The following is a 20,870-nucleotide window of genomic DNA, read 5'->3' on the forward strand; positions in this document are numbered from 1 at the left end:
CCCCTCTGTCACGATAGTCTAATGCCCTAGTAGCTCCGCCCCCCCCCCAGAACCATGCTCCCAGCTTCACAGGGCAACCAATGTTTAGCGCATCAGGAGCACATAGCGGTCCCCTGTTCAGGGGTGGGCACAGAGGAACACAGGAGAGCACATGGCATTGGGGGAAGGGGGCACAGTACTCACAAAAAAACATGGATAGCGTCCTCCGGTTGTGCAGTCGGCGCTGGGCACAGGCAGTAGGAGTGGGAAAGACACAATGAGCAACAACAGGCAGAGAGCAGAGCAGGGGGAATAGGAACATTGAGACACTGAGCAGGGAGTGGGCATGGAGGATGGTGGACTTCATTGGAGGGTGAGATGCTGCCCTAACCCTGTCCCCTTGTGAGTAGATTGACCCCAACCTTGAGCTTGCAAAGCTTGGCCGTGAAGAACAAGGGCAGGGGGAACGAGACTGTGTCTTGAGTATAGGGACTTGGTTAAGGAGGGATTGGGAGGGGTCATACCAGTGTCTGGTTGGCAGAAAGCAGGGTAGCACCACTGTTATCACCTCGAATAGGCAACAGGGGCATTGTGCCAAATTTCTGTCGGGCTAGGTCAGAAGAGGAATGCCGCCGAAGGACCACAGGCTGCTGATCATCATGCTGGGCAGGGACATGGGAGATATTAGTGGGTATGAGCCAGCTCACAAGGAGTGTGTGAAGAGTAGTGTGGGGCACACAATCTCACCTCCTCATCTCAGCTTCTTATTTACCTGGGCTTTAAGGATGCTGGTTGTCCAGTCCCACATCTCATCCTCATCTGTGCAGGACAGGTAGCTGAGGAGTGGTCAGAGAGAAAAGGAAAGAGAGAGTGAAAGTGGCTGAACAAAGACATTGAACTGGGGTATGCAGTAGCAGCCAGACATTTTTACCCTCTGTCAGTCTACAGTGAAGAAGGTAATGAATGAAGTAAAAGGAGTCAAAGGGGAAAAGAGATAAGGGAGAGAAAGGGAATGAGGAGAGCGGCACAGGTAGAGCAAGAGGAAAAAAATTGGAAGGAAGCCTTGGAATAAATGATGATACTCACAGCTGCAGCTTCTCCAGGATCAGTGTAAACCCCCATCTAGGAACCAAGGGAGAGCAATGTTGAGGAAAAAGAAGAGGGATGAATTGAGGTGTGAAAACGTATGAATGGGAGAGAAGACAAGGCCTTCAGGTGACTCACGGTGTTGGTGGCTTTAGCTTTCGGCGTATTCCTAGGTAAACTTTTGCACCATCCAAAGACCATTCTCGCTCTGGCTTAGAACTCTGGAGACAAGGTCAGGGAAGTCATTTAGTCCATGAGGAACCAGGATCAGAAAGGTCATGAGGATGACAAAATGATCAGGATCACCTCCTCCCTGCCCAAGGTGACCTTACCAATTCCAAGCCCACAGTCCTATGGTGTCTGGAATTTCAAGGGTAGGTGGGGAAGACTGTAGAATCATCTCAGGGGCGTATGGAGGATCATCTCTGGGATGGGGCTATGGTGATCTGAAGATGACTTATCCCAGAGGTACTCACCCTTTTCTCCTTGAGCAGCAATAGGCAGCGTCCCCGAAGTAGGAAGAACCTTTCCTGAAAACGACTTCCTAGCAACTTGGGGGGGCTCTTCCCGGCACCGAAGCAGGCCCACCCGAGGACTCTCCCGACGCACACCTGGGCATAGATGGGCAAGTGATGGACCAAGGAAACTGGGGAGAGTGGGATAATTCAAGGATAAGTGGTTCAGTGCTCTGTGGATGGACTATACACTCTATGTCTAGTTAGGGAGAGGACACAAGTAGTATTGGGATAAACAAGGGATTAAGGGGGCTGGCCTCACCTGTGAAGAGGCAGCTGGCCTGGGCTAGGGAGACCCTGCGCAGCAACAGGGAAGCAGAGCCTGGTTCAGGGAGCTGGCACCATTGCAGGGCCTGTTCTAGAACCCGTTCCTTTGGGTGCAGGGGCCGCTCTGAAAGGTAAGGCATAGAGATTAGAGGAGCCCATAGCCTGGAATGCATTCCCACCTATGGCCAGTCCTCATCAGAGCCCAACTCACCAAGCTCTCCATGCTCCCGGATCTCAAACATCAGCCACAGGTCTGTGCCAGCTATTGCTCCCCTCATCTCTAGTACCTGATTTGTCAGCTCCTCAGCAGTCAGTGTTGGGGAAACCTGAGGCCAGAGAAAGATAGCAAGAGCCAGGGCTGCAGCTCTCAATCTTCCTCCCATCCTTTTGTTTCCTTTCCAGTCCTTCCAAGACTGACCTTCAGGGTGACACAGTTGTCTGGTAGCTGCTGTTCCAAGTACACTTCCATGATGATGTCTCCAGCTTGTGACAGCTTTGGGGTGGGGTGGGAAGAAATCAGTCAATGGAAGAGTAGAGAAGCAGGTGTGGATAAATGGTCAAGCTCAGAGGCCCCCTCTTGCTGCTTCAGATCACTGGCCATACTTACTCACATTGCTTAGTTTCCTCCTGGCCCTTATACTTGGGACAGGGACAGGGGAATTAGTTGAGTATATCATTTGGAATCCCTTGAAGCCTTTATAGATTGGAGGGTGAGAGTGGGATAGAGATTGAGGTGAGGGATGGGTCAGAGGGTCAAAGGGAAGGAGAGAACTCCACATCTTGAGGTTCTAGGAAAATAGGGAAGGGATCCAGAGGGGAATTTTGGAAGAGTCTCCTGATTTAGCCAGAGAGTCAGAATCTTTTTTTTTTTTGGGTGAGGCAATCAAGGTTAAGTGACTTGCCCAGGGTCACACAACTAATAAGTGTCATGTGTCTGAGGCTGGATTTGAACTCAGGCCCTCCTGCCTCCAAGGCCAGAGCTCTATCCACTGGACCACCCAGCTGCCCCTCAGCATCTTCTCTTGATGCCCCCCAATGCTATAAGTGAGGATCTGGGCCGATTTACCTGCACATCCTTCCAGGTAGTTATGAGACTGACTTCCAGGTCAATCTGAGCCACTTGGTCTGAATCGATCTGTGGGAGAGTAAGAGACACTGGGAAGTGTTGGGGAACTATGGGAGCATAAAGAAACCTAATAGAGAAAGTTTCTGGGTGGTGGAATAATAATAATAATAATAGTTAGCATTTATATAGCACTTCAAGTTTACAAAGTACTTTACAAATGTTATCTCATTTGATCCTCACAGCCACCCTGGGTGGTTCATGCTATTATTATCCCCATTTTATAGCTGAGAAAATTGAGGCAGACAGAGGTTAAGTGACTTGCCCAGAGTCACACAGCTTGTAAGTATCTGTGGCTAGATTTTATCTCAGGTCTTCTTGACTCCAGGTCCAGGGTTCTACCCATTATGCCACCTAGCTCCCTACCTTTCCACCTAGAAGCCCTGAGAAAATCAGAATGTGTTTATTATGAAGGATGAGGAGGGTCAGAGATTAGCAGTTGAGGGTCAGTGGGGTGAGAGTGGTAGAAATGAGGAGACTATCAGAAAAGATGAAATGTACATCCCTAATTTCATTTAAGGGATGGAGAACTACTGGTTAAGAATGTTGTATATATTGTCAGAATTTGGTTTTTCATAACTGCTTCTTTTTTTTTTTTTTGGTCACAATAAAAGGCCATTGGGGTAGGATGGGGGAAAGGAGAAGTATCTGGAAATACCTATGACATAAAAACAAAAAGGCATCAATAAAACATATAAATAGGAAAAGAAACAAGGCCAGAGTGACACAGTCACAACAGCGTGGTCACAAAGGTGAGGTCTTGGGAGGAAGGGTTACAGGCCTCAGGGAGGGAGAAAAGAGATGGCCACTGATGTGGGGCAGTTCAGGCTATTGATATTGAGGGCTGGTGAAGGGGAGAAGGATTGAAAGGCATTGAGACTGAGGATGTGCAATGTCAATGGATTAAAGAGTCACTGGAGTTGGGAAGTCTCTCCTCCTTACATCAAAGACAGATATGTAGTTATCGATGAGTTCCTGCAGCACCCGAACCTCATGCTCCCCTCGCCCATCTGTCTGGAACACACTTGGTGCAAATAACAGGGCCAGGTTCCGAGTACACATCTGGTTCAGACTTGCACATTTCTGCACCCTGGGAGAGAGGCATGAGAGTCCTGGAATGTGACCACTAACATAGTCCAATTGTTAGACTGAAGTCAATGGCAGGAGTCCTTTAAGAGACCATTATGGGCAATGAGTTAAAAACACTGTGAGGTCAGCTTGGGAGATGAAGAAACATTGGGCTACCATAGGTTCCCAAAGTGGGAGATACCACATCCTGGAGGAGTAGTAGCCTCTAGTGCAGTTGGGGGGCGCTGAATAAAAATAAGGGGGTGGTGGAAGCATAAGGAAAAAAGATAAGAGAAGAAAATTTTGAAAAACTGTTTATACATGTTTCATCTGTCATGTAATAGAGTTAAAGTTGTAGGGATTACATTCTTTTTCAAATGAACACACAAAATGCAAGTTATAATGGATTAGTGTTCAAGTCTACAGACAGGTCTTAACAAGCAAGTGTTGGCAGGCAAGCTTGTGGGGCATTGTCAGGAAGTCCAGCAAGAATATATGTGTGTAATGACTTGTTTACAATACAATATTATATGGTTTCATCATTAAAATTTCAATGCAGGAAAAAACCCACAAATTTACAAGTTATTAGAATTTAAGATGTGTCTTTTTAATATTTTATTTTTTTTCAAAATGATGCAAATGTCAAAAAAAACCATTAAAGGGTTAAAGAAAGTAGATTTCTAGGGGGGCGCTGAGTAATTTTTTTTTAAAGGAGGCGATAAGCCAAATAAGTTTGGGAACCTCTGTGCTAGACTGACCGGTAGAGGTGACCAATGAGAGTGGACAGTGTTCTGTGGTTGACCTTGGGCAGGCATCCAATCACCTCCTTGTACCGCTCTAGCCGCTGAGACTTCTGGGGTAACTCTGAAAAGAGGAAGATGAGGTTTGGGGAAAGTAAAAATTGGAAGACAGACTAGGGTTAGAGGCAGGGACTTACATAAGGTAGAGATGGGGTTAGGGGCACTCCAGAGCATAAACTCCTCTACACCAGGGTTCAGATACAACTAAGCATGACTTAGGTTTATCTCTTAGTCATATACTTGGATGACCTCCCCACCCCCACCTCCAGATGGAGAAAGGATTAGTGTGAAGAGGGAGGATCCTGGAAGGGTTTGAATTGCTTGTGGCAAGTTCCTAGGAGGTCTTTGGAGTTACCTGCAGCCTCCCTCCATCTGGGTAACAAACGTGCAGAGGTAACAGGGTCATCCAGCTCCCGGAAGAAGCGTTTGAGTGTGTCCGTTACATCTTCCACAAAGTGCTCTCCTGGCCGGAGCTTCACTGACCGTGCATCCTGCCGGAACTCAGCCAGGAGCCGGAGACTTCGTGCCCGAGCACCCCCCTTCCTATATACACCCTCCAAACGTAGACCTACAGACACGGCCCGTCACAGTTCATTGCACCTTGTTATCCTCCATTATTTTTTCTCACATCTCAAAGTTGCTAGTCTTCATTCTTCAACTATCTTCTATCCTCCTCTACATGCCCAGTACCCACCCTTAATCCTCCATGCCCCTCAGATAGTGCTCTCTTACTCATGGCACTGGATGAAGTTAACAGAGCCTACTTGCCAGGGATGCTTCCCCTCTCAGTTCTATAGAACCACTCCCTGTGCTGTCTCCTTCTCCCCTCTGTCCCTCCTCACCATGCTGAGTGACAAAGCTGATGCAGGCATCCACAATGATGGGAATGTCTCCTCGACTCATCTGCTGCCCTTGCAGCGCTGTGCCCCCCCCCTCCAGCTGCTCCTCCAATGGCAGTGCTCCAGCCAGCAAAGTCTATACGCCCCTCTCCCTGTAGATACAGGGTCCTGAGACCCAAGGAGACTTGGGTCAGAGCCAGATGAAGGGGAACCAGTATAGAATGACGGGTGGTGTGAAGCTACTGAGCCAAGTTGCCAAAGAATTTTAGAATCTAATGGTGGGAAGGGACCTCAGTGCCCATCTATGCTAAGCAAGAGACTCTCTCCACATGATATCCCTAACAAATGGTAATTCAGTGTCTACTGTAATGTAAACTCCAGCAATGAGGAAGTGACTACTTCCTATGACAGGCCAATCCATTTTTGGACAGCTCATTTTTAGACTTGAGTCCTCCGGCTACCAGCAGAGGGCAGGAATACCTCAATCTGATCAGGCTGCAGAGCTGAAGAGGAGGCAGAGTGCACAGAGACAACCAGGCCATGTCATCAGAAGCAAGGCCACAAGATGAGGCCAGAGTGCTGGAGAGGGACAGCCAGTGCTGGGGGTGGGGTGGGCAGGATCAGCTCCTTCAAGGGCTCTTACCTTCCTGTTTCTACCAGGACTAGATGGTCTTTCTTATCAGGGCTGTCGTTTGCAGATACCACACCTAGAAGGGGTAGGGAGAAGAGTGAGGAGAGACCCCTTATGACCTCTAAGTGACCCTCAAAGGAAAGATTAGGGCATTTCCTCTAGTCCCTCCTCCCCTCAATTCCTCCTTCCCTCTCCACCCCGCCCACCCCTAGCTCACTGATCTCCTGCAGTCTTCTCAGGTGCACAGTGTCCTCAGGAGCTGGGGAGCCAGGGCCTGGTGCTGGGCACAGGAATAGGTGGTCACCTCGGAGGAGGCCAAAGGCAGACAGCCAGAGGCCTGGGGTCATTGCAGTCTGAGAAGGGGACCGCAACCGTAAACGGCCTAGCCTCAGCAGGCCAGGGCCCAGGAGCTGGTGACAGCTTAGTGGGGAGAACCACTGCAGGTGAAGAGAAAGTAGAGACATAGACAGAGGAGACACAGAGTAAGACATCAAGTGAAACATGGAGAGATGAGGAAAAAGATCAAAGAGGAAAGATGGGAGAGACAGGGAAGTACAGGGAGAGATGAAGAAAAATCAAAGGAGAGAAAAATCAAAATGGAAAGAAATGGAAACATCAATTAGTTTATCTGGGAATAGAGATAGAGGGGATGTTGTTGTGGAGGTGTTGGTGGGACTTAACCATCTCCTTGGGAATGCCACAGGCCTGGGCTTGAGAGCCCTGGAGATGGGGAAAGGGAATTTGTGAAAGGTAATGGTGTATCATGAAGGGAACTCTCAGCTCTGATTCACCTTGCCCACTGCTCTGGTCCAGGCCTCCAGACTATCAGCTCCATCAGTTCCAAAATATTGGACCCTTTCTCCAGTCAGAATGAGTTCAAAGGAGAATGGGAACCTAGGGGCATAGAGTTGGGGAAATGAAGCAGAGAGAATTACAGAGAAGAAGAAGGATCTATAAGATGGGAGGATAGAAAGAAAAGACTATGAAAGTACTTGGAGGGCTACCTGTCAAGGTCCCCTGGGTCAACTGGTGGGGGGCTTACCCCCAGACACACCACATCCTGAGGCTGGATCAAACTGATTGGCTCTGGACTGGTCTCTGATGAAAACATCTCCAGGGCTGCTCCCAACACACACCACAGCCTAGGGGGTGCTGCAAAAACGGGGGAGGCACCACATATTGGGCAGTATCCTCCATTCTAAACATTTCTTTATAAGCCTTCCCAGTATAGATTCCTCCCCATCAGCATTAAGTGTTCACAAGCCCCAGGCCCCCCTCCAGAACCACTTCTGTTCTTCCCCCAACTCTTCTGCCAAGGTCCCCTTTCTCACCATCCCGGCCCCGGCGGTGGGGTGGAGGTCCAGGTTTGCTGCTGACTGGGCTGCAGTACAAAAAGCCACTTAGTGCAGCAGGCACCAGGACTTCATTGTACACACTAGGGGATGAGTCTGAAGGATGACATTGGAAGGGGTGGGGGGAGAGATTAGGTCAGGAGATCAGCGTAGATGGTGTGAGCCCAAGTTACCTAGCTCCAATCATAATGGGAGCATGTCCCAGATTCTTCAGTTTCCCACCCACCCAATTGAAGTCTGGGATGGAGGGTAGAATGTGAGGTGGGGCTGATGAGGTGTCAAGTCCCATTTACTTGTCCCTCAAGCCCCCTTCTATTCAACTCTGCATGGATGAAGCCTATATAAAACTGACCATTATTTAAACTCCAGATTTTTCTGTAGTAGGGAGGGACCCAAGGGGATTATAAAGGAAGGATCCAGGACTGAGGGAACTTAGAAGAGGTCCTGGGAGGATTTGGGAAGATATGTCAAGGTTAGAGAAAGGCAAGGGGCTTTGACCTAGAGGGCTGGAGGTAGGGTCCCTAGGAAGTCACCAGAAAGGGATTACCTAGGGGGAGGAGATTAGAGAAACTGCCTTCAGAGCACGGTTCCTCATATGAGAAAAGCTGAATCATGGTTTTCAACAAGTTGGGTCCCATCACAGCTGCACACAGTGCCTGGGTGAAGGAGGGGGCAGCCATCAATCCCCTCCCACTGTAGCTATCACCCCCTCCCAAACCCAGAGAGTCTAAGGGACAGCCCCAAACTGCCCTCCTCAAGTTGACCCCTTCCATCCTCCCTACCCCTCCTACCTGCAGCAGCTGACTGTGGTCAGGGTACTGAGGATGGGGTCCCCGAAAGAGGCCAAGCCGGTATTTGCGGGAGATGAAGTCCCCACGGGGGCCAGGGGGAGTATCTGGATGCAGCCCTCCTCCTGGGGGCAGTCCCTTTATCCAGAACCGGTTGGCTCCATCATTGCCCAGGATGAGGAAAAGCTGACAGATGAGAAGGAGATCAAAGGGGCTGTGATGACTGGTTCCAACAGGGGCCCGTTTTCACAGATCTCCAGCTCCCTGGGATACCCCAAATCCTTTTTGGTTTTTTTCAGACACCCTCTCTTGGGCCACCCAACCTCTTCCATTAACCACCTCTGCTTTCAGCTTTTTCGCCATTTGCCTTTACCTGCACGATCTCATTGCTCCAGATGCTTGTGTCTAGTTTCAGACTCTGCACCTTAGATACCCCAGAGCCCCGGGCCCGATGTTGTCCTATAGGAAAGCGGCTGGTTTGAACACTACCAGCCTTGGAGATAGAGCTCCTACTGCCCTCCCCTCCTCAGAGTCATCCCCTTGCTACTTCTGCCTTGCCCTCTCAGTCTTTCTATCCCTAGGCCCAGCATTCCCCACCTGCCCAATGCTTGCAGATGACCACTCCCAGGTTGATTGAGGCCCAGTCAGGACGAGCTGCTCCACAGTCTGCACAGTGTCGGTTTGCTCGGTTGGACCAGATTTTTTCAGCCACCTCATAGTCAGACAGAGTCTCAGTAATGGCCTCCTGCAGTGCAGATGCCCAGACCTGGCGAGTACAGGCTGACTCCGCTGTGAAGCTGGGGGTATATTTGAGCCAGCAGATCAGGACCCACCTTGTACATTCCTACAGATCCATCCTCAGACCCTCCTGCTTCCACTGGCTCCCTGGAGGCAGCTATTAGTAATTTCATCATGAGCTATGCAAAAGGAGTGGATGGCCTTGGAGGTGGTAAGGCTCTCCCTCACTAGAAAGCTTTCAAGTAAAGACTGGATGGTTACCTGTTGGATATGTCTTAGGATGCTTATTCAAATAGGGATTGGACTATATAGTTTTTGAGCCCCCCTCTGATTCTGAGAATCCATAAGCCCCCTTAGACACCCTTCTAACATGATACTGACCCCTCTCACTAATTCCCCTAAGTCTTTTCACCAGGAAGTCCCATTTCTGAGTTATTCAGAAGGGCAAAGACTCCCTGAATTCCAGCTTCTGTACCCCCACCTGAAGGTCCCATCCTAGACTTAAGCCCTGTATCCCCACCTGAAGCATCGATGGGGTGTAAGAAGGTCAAAGCTTCGATTCTTGGTCTCCCGGACACTGCAGCCCCGAAGCTCAATGAAACAAATTCCAATGCCCAGAGAAAAGGACTAAAGAGGTGGAGAGTTGAGGGAGAAGTATCAGAGAGCCATCTAGAGCTCAGGAGCTGGAGGACAGTACCCTCCTTAAGGGCTCCATCCAGCCTGTGCCACCTCAGGTTCCATCCCGTCCCTTATGCTACATCTTTCCCCTTTACCTGCTCACTCTTGTACAGTCCTAGCTCCCCAGGGCTCAGAGCTGCAAACACTTTAGCTTTGTGTCCCCGAAGTTCTAGGATCCCTGTGCGGAGAGGACGGGGTGGATGAGGTGGCCGGGGGTTGCCTAGAAGCCGTTGCTCCTTTAGCCGAGACTGCAGTGTGGAGCACCAGTTGTCCCTCTGAGCTGAAGGCAAATGGGGATGAGTGTTGGAGAAGTTGAATCATAGAGTGAGGAGTATGCAGATAATGCTCAGGAGAACAGTGGAGCTGGGTTTGTGACTGACGTGACCACCCTCTAAGAGAGCACTTTGAAGCAATATGTGGACATCTCCATCTGAGAGTTCCAAGGCACCTCAAATTCAACACGGCCAAAATAGAATCATTGTTTCTTTCTATACTTGTTCCTCCCCCAAATTATCCTGCTTCTGTTGAATGCATCACCACTCTTTCAGTCACCCAGGTTCATAACCTCAACCTCAGACTTATCCCTAACCTCCCCCTCTTCCTCATCACACCCCTGCCCACATACTGTCAGTGGCCACATCTTGTCAATTCTACTATCACCATATCTTTTGTATCTGTGCCCTTTTCTTCATTCAAACTGCCACCACCCTAGTTCAATTCCTTATCTCTTCTGGGGAGGACTATTGCAAAAGTCTCCTTCCTGCTCTCTATTTCTAACCTTTGCAATCCATCCTCCACACAGCTGCCAAGATAATATTTCTCAGGCATAATTCTGATTATGTCACTTCCTAGCTCAAGAATTTCCAGTGGCTTCCTATTGCCTCTAGAATAAAACACAAACTCCTCGTTTTGTCATTTAAAGCCCTTCACAATCTGGTTCCAGACTACCTTTCTGGATTTACTTTGTATTACTCTGCTTTGTATACTCTATGTTCTGTCCAAAGTGTCCTATGTTCTTGTTCCCCTCATTTGACATTTCATCTCCCATCTCCATCCATGCCTTTGCCCAGGCTGTCCTCATGCCTGGAATGCTGTCTCTTCTCCTCTCCCCCTCTGGAAATCCTATCTTCCATCAAGTCTCAGGCCATCTAGTGCATTTCCTGATACCCTTGTTATTGCTGTTTCCTTTCTCATATTATCTTGAATTTACTTATGTTTACATGCCATAATCGGTAGAACATAAGTTCTTTGAAGTCGGAGGCTGTTTTTTGTTTTTGTCTTTATATCATACGTACCTAGCACTGTGATTCGCAGTCTTTTTTTTTTTTTTTTTGGTCAGACCTGTGATTTCATAAAAGTATGGAACTGTTGGTATGGAAATGCTCTCCACAGATGAAAGTCAACAAATCATCTGCAACTTAAAGTCAGAGAATTTCCTGGAGCACTGAGAGGTTCGTCACTTGCTCATGATCACACAGCCTGTCAAAGGCAGGATTTGTACCCAGGTCTTCTTCATGCCAAGGCCAGCCCTCCATGCTACCTCTCACCTTACACATGGTACATCCTTAATAAATGCTTTTTGGATTAAAGAGAATTGGATGGCAGTGGGTCTGCCCGTTTGCCTCCTATCCCACACTGCCCCTCCTCTCACCTTCGCTCTCAGCTCGAAACACAAACACCCTTTGGCTAGTGATGACTTGGAACTTGCAATCCTTGCAGCTTCGGATCATCTCAATGACAGTCAATGGGATAACCCCCTTAGGGAAGGTGTCCTGGGGAGATATCAGCATTGACTCAGAGTCAACAAACTCTAGCAGGTTGGTCTTACCACCCCAGGAAGACCCTATTTCCCCTTAATACCCTCATTTCCTTCCTCTCAGATTTCCTCCCAAATTTCAGGTCCCTTAATAACCTAGCATCCCTCCTTGAGCTTCCTAGCCTCCTTGTACTCCATTCCTACCCTCCACATACATGCAAACCCACCTTGTCACTTCCATAATACATCAGTTTCTTTCCATTGAACCTGACAAAACGCCTCTGAAAGACATAATTCCTGGGGGAAAGGAGGAGGGAGGAATCAGTCTTCCAGGGCCCAGGGTAGGCAACAGGAAGGTACTCTCTGATGAAGTGGAAGGGGGGGGGGTCTCTTAGGGTTAGAGGGATAGACTGCCTCCTTCTCAAGTCATTTTTGTAACACCAACACCCTCCATCCCCTCTTCCTAATTCCTACCTCTCCTCTCTTATGGCTTCCCTCCCCTTCTCACACTCCTCCCTGGTTTTTGTTCTTTCCAAAGTCCCCCATATCACCCCCTTCCACTCACACCCCTGAGGCGAGAGCTTGTCCAACCAGCCACTGAGCAAGGGTGTGGGGGGATCAGCTAGTGAGGTGAAGCTGGCATAGGGAGAGATAAGATCATCGCCTGGCTCTTCAGGGTCTAGGATGGGCATCAAGTGGGTGGAGTTCCCAGGCAGCTCCAGACTGGCATAGCCACAATCCTCTACCCCCTCTGATTCATGGCTGCTTGGCCTAGGGAAAGTAGAGGAGAGGTGTGAACCAGTTAACTCAATTCAGTCCATCTCTTCTCCTCATGACTGCTATATTCCTCCCCTCATTACTTGTTCTAAATCTCCTTTACAATCCTTCTAAATCTCTCCCCAATATTCCTTTCCATGTCTCCTCTATATCTTACCTTTCATGATCCTCCTCAAATCACTTACCTGGGTTCACCTGCTGACTGACTGACACCCCTTGTCTTCCTCCCTTTGGGAGTTCCAGGGACTGAAACAGGCTGAACACCATAGTACAGGCTGCTAGGGTCCATGATATGCACTGGAGTTTGGTGGAATAGAGATGGGGAGACAAGTCAAATAGTAAGATGCCTATAGTGAATCCCCACCTCTAAAAACCCTCCCCTCAACCTCCTCATGGTCCTCTACTGACCTGTGCCTCCTGTAGGTCTGGAAGTAGGGATGGGAGTAGGAGAATCTACCAGGGAGCAGTCTGTAGTCCTGAGGATGGAAGGGAACTTGTAACACAAGGAGGAAGGAGGGAGAGAAGAAAGATAGAATGCTTTGCCTTCTCCCCCTCCCCCTTATTTCTCCCTCCCCTACTGAATCCCAGATCTTCTGGTTCCTTCCTCAGCTGATTGCTAACCCACTCACATTTCCTGAGTCCCTGGTTGTGCTCCCCTTCCAAGGTCTAGGCCAAAGTAGATATCATTGGGCATCATGGTCATCCTGTCCAAGATAGGAGGCTGATCTGAAGGGAAGGAGGGGGAAATGGGAGACTGGGGGGTGCTTAGGGAAGGTTCTTGGCTCACTGGCTGCTCTGAACCCCTGGGGACCATGCTCCCTTCATCTTGGACTATTAGGCTGGTATCTTCTTCCTGAGGCACTGGAAGGGTCTCCATAGGAGGGTTCAACAAGGGAGGCAGGACTGATTCAGCAGGAGTGGTGCCAAAAAAAGTAAACACTGTCCTTGGTTTGGGCACTGGTTTGGTGGGGAGCACTTGAGGATCTGGGTTTGGGGTTTGATCCATGGTAGTGTCCAGTGGGGTGTCTGTAGGGACCTCCACAGTAGCCCCCTGAAGCAGGCGAAGAATCCGTTTGCGATGACCGGTGGCCCAGATGCCCATTCGACGAAGTTCCTCGTGGCCCAGGCTTTGGGCAGCAGTCGCAGTGGACACACCGTGCCTCCGGAACGTATCTGCGTACCGTTCTAGATGTACTCCTGCCAACCAGACCTCAATGTCCAGGTCCCTGGGTGACTCCATGAGAGTTCAGGCCATTGCCTGGAAAAGAATGGGTAGAGGTGGGGATGGTGGACAGGGCTCAAGCTAAGCTTCATATACCCTTCTCAGCTTTGGGGTAGAAGAGACCTAATCCAAATCCCACAAGCCTCCCCCAACCACAATCAGGCAAAGCTATAGGGATGTAGACACAGGGAATGTGGAGACACAGAGCTCACAAATTGTCAAAGCTTGAAGAGACTTTAAAGGGATCTGGCCCAAACGCCTTGTTTTACAAATGAGGAAAGGAAGGCCCAAAGAGATTAAGTGACTTGCCCAAGATCACATATCCAATAGGTGGCAGAGCCAGAGCCAGAACCCACGTTTCTTTAACTCACGGTTCAGTGTTCTTTCCATTACACCACACAGAATCACTGAGAAAGCAGATACCTAGAACCCTAGAAAGCCACTGTGCAGTGAGGAAAGGGACCAAGGTCACAGGAGGGGGCTGGGGTCACTGAGGGCCATGAGATGAGGTAGCTGGTCCAAGAGAAGCAGCCTGGAACCAGGGGAGAGGAAGGTGAAGGGTCAACATAATCAGGGTGGGGTAGAACGGGGAGTGATTAGCCTAGTCTCAATCAGGAGGAGTCAGGAATGGAAGAGACCATTCCCACAGGTCTCTGCAGCTCTAACCCAAAACACTGCTGTCCAGTTTCCAGTTCCTCCTCCCCTTCCACCTATTGTCTCCACTCAGACTTCCTTCCTGTCCCTTCACCAAAGAGCCGCCCCCACATCCTGCCCCAGCCAGGCTGGGCAGAAAACTCGGACATGTCAGGGCTGGGCCAGAGAGAGAAAGAAAGTGGTGGGTGATGGTAGGGTTGACTTTGTCAGTCCCACTACCCTCTTTGCGTAGGAATCCGCAGGGTATCTCCCTCATCCCATTTGGCACATCATAAGACCACACTCAGAATGAAATGAACACTTTCCTTCATGCCTGTCCCCTCTGTGCATTCCTCAGGTTTTATCTCTGTTTTCGTCCCATTCCTATTCCTCCCTTTGTCTCGACTCTATCCTATCCCGCTTTTAGTACCCATGCCATGGGTGACCACCCCTAGTCGAGATTGCTGGACACTGACTCAAGCTCCCCTTCTCCCTTGTGACTCAGTCCCTTGCCTGGCACAAGACTGGAAACCAAGTGGTCAGAGTCGGGGCAAGATTGCCAGTGGGGGGGGGGGGGGGGGGGGGGGAAAAAGAGGGAAGGGAAAGGGCGAGGAGAGGGCAGAGTCCGGTCTTGAGAAAGGAGGGGCGGGTCAACTGTCGGGGGGCGGGAGAGAAGAAGTTGCAGGAGGCGGAGAGGGGCGCCTCGCCCTTGAGATCACGCTTTGAGATCTTGGAAAGGAGGAGCCCATGAAAGAGGGCTAGGGTGGTCATGAACTCTTGAAAGGGAGAGAGAGAGAAAGAGAGAGGGAGAGAGAGATCGGGGGCAAGAGAGTAGAGGCAGCAGGTCCTCACCTCAGTCCGCGGCAATCCGCTCAGTTCATTCACACGACGCGGTTGCAGCCTGCGTCTTGAAGCACCAAGCTCGAGTCCCCAGTGCTTGGGCCCGCCCCAGCCCTCCCACTTGTGTTGTCCCCGCCCCGGCTGGACTCTCCACTCCGCCCTCCGCAGGCGCCACTTGTGCAAGTACTCAAAGGGACAAGAGGTTGCAGAACCGTTACCCAATCCCCGGAGTTTAACTCCCCCCAATCTCACCCCGCCCTGCCGCCTGGGTCCCACTGTGTGACACCCTGGAGAGATAGTAGAAGACTCACAATATCACCACCACCACCACCAAGAAGGTGTAGTTGAAGGGGGCTTCTTTCACCTGACCCAGGTCTCCTTGGGACACCTCAATCTATGGGAGATCTAGATAATAGGAAATGGGGAGCCCAGACGCAGGCCCAGAAAGGTTGTTCTCCCCTTCGCTTGAATTACTGCATTACCTGGGAGGAGGCAGGAGTCAGACGTTCTAGTTCATTGCTTCCATTTCATCACTCCTTCATCACCTCTTCATGGAAACTACCCTGGTGTCATTCCCACCCACTCTCACCCCCGCCCTAGCCATTGGTGCTTCACTAGGGTGGACTGTGGATTGCTGAGCAAACTCTGATGTCCTCTGTAGCTGCAAACAGCGGTTGGGCCCACCTTCTCTGAAAGATGCCCCCTTTGCCCTCTATGCCTCTTATACTCTCATCCCAGAGTGGAAGTCTGATTTTAGGATTAGAGCTCTACAGCTGAAAGAGACTTCTGAAACCATCTAGTCTAATCCCGTTATTTTACAGATGCCAAAACTGAGGTCCAGAAAAATTAAGTGACAGTAAGAATCTGAGTCAGGATTTGAATCCAGGCCCTTTGACTGCAGAACTAGTTCTGTTCCCACTATACTAGGATGAAAAAGGGCTCTTCTTCTCCAGGGTCACTGGATGGAATCCTCATGTTCTCAGTCCCTTTTCTTTCTTGCCTTACTGTGTATGGGATGGGGCTGGGGAGGGCTAATGGTGACTTTTCTAGCTTGTAATGGGAAATGTAAGTTTGTAAGTCACCCAGACAGAGGAACTATGAACTATATAATGGGGAGGCCCTGACTCTGGGGAAGAAGTAGGGAATTTGGGAGCCTCCTTTTAACTGATCATAGAAACCATGCTAACTCCCCTCCTTTGGGGTCCTAGAATTAGAAAACTAAAGTTTGTTGGGGACAGGTCTCCATGTTCACCCTAGTAGAGCTTTCTACCTCAGCATGTACATAACAGAACACAGGGCCACAAGAAGATCAAAGTATCTCAATAGATGGGAACTGGGGCAGCCAGGTGGGTCAGTGGATAGAGCACCAGCCCTGGAGTCAGGAGGACCTGAGTTCAAATCTGGTCTCAGACACATAAAACTCACTAGCTGTGTCACCCCAATTGCCTCACCAAAAAAAATAATTGATGGGAACCTATGGTTATTGCCAGAAACCCTCCTCTTCCTTTCTCCATTCCCCGGTGGAGGTAGAAATAGGAGTGATCTACTTTTTTATAGCTGGGAAGACAGGCACAGAATGGAGGGTGTAGCAAGGTAAGGACAAGGCTTATTTCTGCAGAGTGCTGGGGCCAATGCAGGGGCTTGAAGAGGAGGCCTAGGGGATCAGGTTGGAGCCATGAAGAGGGAACCTCTGCAGTGATGGCAAACCACAGAAGACTTATCAGAGACCTCAACCCCATCTCTATCTCTGTCTGTTTCTGTGTCTGTCTTTTCTATCTCTCTGACTCTGACTCTCTCTCTCTCCCCCTTTTACTTCCTTCTCCACTTGGAAAGCAGTGCTGTTGGAGATGGGAAGAGGAGGGATGTTTGAACCCAAGCTTGACACTGCAAGCTCCATGTGAAGCCTCAAAGACCAAGACTAAAGACTTCTCCTTCACTCACAGCTTCACACACTTAACCCCCACCTCTGCTCTCACCTTTCCTATGCACACAAACTGAGACGCTAATACCAAAAAGGTTCATTGATATGTGGGAATCACACACCAGTCAATATGCAACATAGAAAGGAATGAAGCTATTAAATGCCTTGTCCTCCTCCAACCCAACCCAAATTTCCCCACTTCTCCCAAGGTCAGGGGCAGAGTGTTAGGAAAAAGAGACAGAAAGACTCAAGGTCAGGGCCAGAAAACAAGGCAATGAAAGGGACAAAAGCAGATAGAGCTGCCCAGGCTGAGTTTGGCAAAGTGGTGGAGTAGGTATATTTGTGAGTTTGAGACTGAGGACTGCCTACCCTGACTGAACCAAACCCTATATTCTAGGGTTTTGCCCTAAGAGATAAGGAAAAAACAAAAAACAGAAAAAATCAACACTGCCCTCGTTCAACTTCCCTTAAGCAAGACTTAGTCTGAGATAGATCAGGAATCAAGGATATCTTATCATTCAAGTATTCTCATTCCCTTATCAGCTGAGCAGACCCTCGCTTGTGCCTTTCAGGGTGTTTTGCTAAGGATGGGTTAATGGGCAGAATTGGGCCCTATTTCCTATAATTTCCTATGCTGTGTGTTGGGGGTGGGGGGAAGGTTGGGTATCACTAGAGTGAATACTCCAACCATGGCTCCACCTTGGTTGGAAATCCTGAAGTAGTTACAGTTTAGGGGTTAGAAGGGTTACCTAGGGCTCAGGTCTGTGGGATTGAGCTGCTCCAAATAAAAAAGGTGCTTTAGTTGGGGGCAGATCTCTAAGATTAGCCAGGGACAAAAAACTCAGGTCTGCCGATGGTGGGAAGGGCTGTCAGAAGGAAGCTTGTGGCGGGGGAGGGCTTCTCTTCAGGGTCACTGCCATGACAAAGCTATTCCTCTGACAGGCTACTTTCCTCAGTGTTGCCCTGAGAGCCACCACAGTTAGAAGCTGACTCAATCAGAGTAAAGGGCCCTCAGGAAGTGGGGGCTGGAAGCCAACAAAAGTCAAACCCCAAGCCCAGTCTTTTCTGGCTCCCTCATCCCTGCCTCTCCCAAAGGAAGATGTGGTATCTGGGGGCCAATTGAGCTAATGGCTTTTATAACCAGTCACATATATTTTTCTGAATAAAAGGAGACATTGGCCACAGGGAAAGGGGTCAAGTAATTCCCAGTGACGTGAGAAGGGGTTTTCCTGCTTTCCCAGGTCTCCTGCCCATAGGCATATGCTGTGGGTCCCATGTGACTCTGGCTATTGCTATTACCCTACTCACCTTAGGGGCTGAAAACTAGGATGCTCTATCTACCACCTACTTAAGTATCAAGCTTCTATCACAGGCAGCCATCATACTGTCATCTCATTATATCCTGTCATCTGGATATACCTATTACATCCTATGACCCCATCACACCCTTTTATCTTGTTATATACCCCCAATTATGTCATTTAACTCCTTCACTTAGCTATATCCAAACAGCCTATTACTCCCTTTCATTTAGTTAGAGTCGTGTCATGTCCTTGTGCCTCATCACTCCTATTAGGCTCATCATTGCAGTACTCTTGTTCCCTGTTTGACATCCCCCCCCCCTACCTTTTCCTCCCCCCTCCTCCTTATATATAGTCACTCCATTGCCACAATACTCCTGGTTGCTCCATCATCTCCTTTGGTCTGTACACCAATGCTCTCTTTGTCTCTGTACTGACCCTCCATGGCCTCGTTCTGCCCTTCCATTCCTCATCACTCCCAGTCTTTCTGGCACAAATAGAGACATGTGGAACCATTGCTCCCATTGGTCTTGGTGAGATAAGCAACCAGCAGGGACAAAGTCCTTTGTTGTAGAAGCTTTTGTGGTGGGGAGGGCAACAAGAAACATGGGCTATCCTCTCCCATTCCTTTGCTGGGACTGAGAGCAATTTTCCTCAAGTGCTAAGAATTGTTCCCCAAAGTCCATTGCTTCCTCTCTCTACATCCCCAGTCCTTTCTCACTCACTTTCTCACTTGCTTAACACTGTAGTTGAAGATGCTGCTATCACTGTCCAGGGGCAGCCAGGACTTTTGAACCACAAAATCTCTGTTCTCTCTCTCTCTCTCTCTCTCTGCTTTTTGGTGAGGCAATTGGGGTTAAGTGACTTGCCCATGGTCACACATCTGGTAAGTGTCAAGTGCCTGAGGCCGTATTTGAACTCAGGTCCTCCTGACTCCAAGGCCAGAGCTCTATGCACTGCACCACCTAGCTGCCCCAAAGTCTCTGCTCTTTAGAGGGCTGTGGCAGCCACCTGGGCAAAAGGAAGAGGAGGAACAAATAGCAAAATGAAATGCCATTCCTCTCCCTGGGGTACCCTGGGGAGAGGAAGGGAAGAAGACCCTATGTCCTGGATGGAAGTTTATTCCCTAAGTAAGAAGCAGGCAGGCACTGCCTATTGGAGATCATAGCTGGATGTAGCCCTGGACAGAAGGGCAACATAGCTCCTAGGCAGCTAGGGATAAGTTGTGGTGCCCCTAGAGAAAGGGTCCTTCAGGGATTTTGCTTCTTTGGAAAGAGGATGTAATTCTCTGGACCCTGTTCCACCCAAGGAAAAGGGGCATGTCAGGGCCCTAAGCCCCCTGATAATGGGAATGGAGGGGTGGGGTGTGACGTAGTAAGGCCTAAGCTTCAGGATGATCATTTTGACAGCTGAGTGGAGAATGAACTAGAGTTGGGGGAGAATTGAGGTAAGGAGACCACCACTTTAGTATTGAGGAGGTGAGGTGATAAGAGCCTGCACAGAGTAGGGGCATTGTCAGAGGAGAGAAGGTAGAATCAATAGAATTTGGAAGTATTGGATATGGGGCTGAAAGAGAGTGAGGGGTCCAGGGTGACAACTAGGTTGCAAGCCTGGTTCACTGGGAGAATGGTGGTGCCCTCTTCAATAATAGGAAAATTAAAAAGAGAGGAGGCCTGGAGTGGGAGGGGCAAAGATAATGAGGTCAGTTTTGGACATGTGGATGTGAGCAATGATATTGACAATTAAATTCTCTTTCTTCCCACTTTGCCTATCCTACCTTAAGCCCCTCAAGAGCTGCTAAGTATTTGATCTGATAACTTCCTTAGGCACAGAATCTGCTGAATAGCCTGGGAGGGAGAGTGAAGCCTTGGGGAACTGAAAATCCTTTGGGTTAGAGAGAGAGGGGATTTGATCAGGTGACTGAAGTAATGGGTTGAGAGATTAGGGCAGGGATGGGAACTGTGATGGGATATTGTGACACATGTCAATGCCTCTAAGTGGGAGGCAGTGGTTGGGGGCTTGGAGTCTCTCAGTTTTTGTCATATCCTTTATGATTTCTCAGAGGGGTGATTTAAGTTGGGGTAGGCATGGAAGGGGGCATAGTGAGTCAAGCTCTGACCTTACTCACTTGCCTGGTGCTAGAGTGCTCTTGTCTTTGGCTCCAGACAATAACACCAACCTTGCAGCAATGGTTATGCCAACCTTCATGCACCACATTTTTTAAAAATTAATTTATTTATTTTTTAGTTTTCAACATTCACTTCCATAAGGTTTTGAGTTTTAAATTTTCTCTCCTTCCCTCCCCAAGATGGTGTGCAATCTGATATAGGCTCTACATGTACATTCCTATTAAACATATTTTCACATTAGTCATCTTGTAAAGAAGAATTAGAACCAATAGGAGGAACCACAAGAAAGAAGAAACAAAACAAAACAGAAGGGGAAAAAAAACCAAGCAAACAAATACCATGCTTTGATCTACTTCAAACTCCATAGTTCTTTCTCTGGATGTGGATAACATTTTCCATCATGAGACTTTTAGAGATGTCTTAGATC

General features: G+C 49.1%; 1 protein-coding gene across 1 annotated transcript; it reads right to left on the bottom strand.

Moving 5' to 3' along the window:
* Window positions 1-183: 183 nt before the first annotated feature.
* On the bottom strand, window positions 184-15,189 carry LOC114033444 (arf-GAP with Rho-GAP domain, ANK repeat and PH domain-containing protein 3-like; the record flags this gene model as incomplete). Its single annotated transcript, XM_027848942.1, is given in 34 exon segments — window positions 184-223; window positions 504-641; window positions 752-815; window positions 1,066-1,101; window positions 1,204-1,286; window positions 1,542-1,625; window positions 1,627-1,676; window positions 1,843-1,971; window positions 2,059-2,173; window positions 2,266-2,340; window positions 2,914-2,982; window positions 3,913-4,060; window positions 4,797-4,902; window positions 5,194-5,406; window positions 5,681-5,771; window positions 5,773-5,845; window positions 6,321-6,384; window positions 6,526-6,745; window positions 7,100-7,202; window positions 7,313-7,460; window positions 7,640-7,756; window positions 8,208-8,316; window positions 8,452-8,634; window positions 8,822-8,907; window positions 9,046-9,245; window positions 9,707-9,813; window positions 9,960-10,144; window positions 11,516-11,636; window positions 11,848-11,917; window positions 12,188-12,391; window positions 12,583-12,694; window positions 12,806-12,873; window positions 13,027-13,655; window positions 15,105-15,189. Coding segments are annotated over 33 exon segments (4,222 nt in total), but the record flags the coding sequence as incomplete, so codon positions are not given.
* Window positions 15,190-20,870: the final 5,681 nt, after the last annotated feature.

Source organism: Vombatus ursinus, unplaced genomic scaffold (assembly GCF_900497805.2).
Source record: "Vombatus ursinus unplaced genomic scaffold, bare-nosed wombat genome assembly UNPS02007205.1, whole genome shotgun sequence".
Classification (NCBI taxonomy): Eukaryota; Metazoa; Chordata; class Mammalia; order Diprotodontia; family Vombatidae; genus Vombatus; species Vombatus ursinus.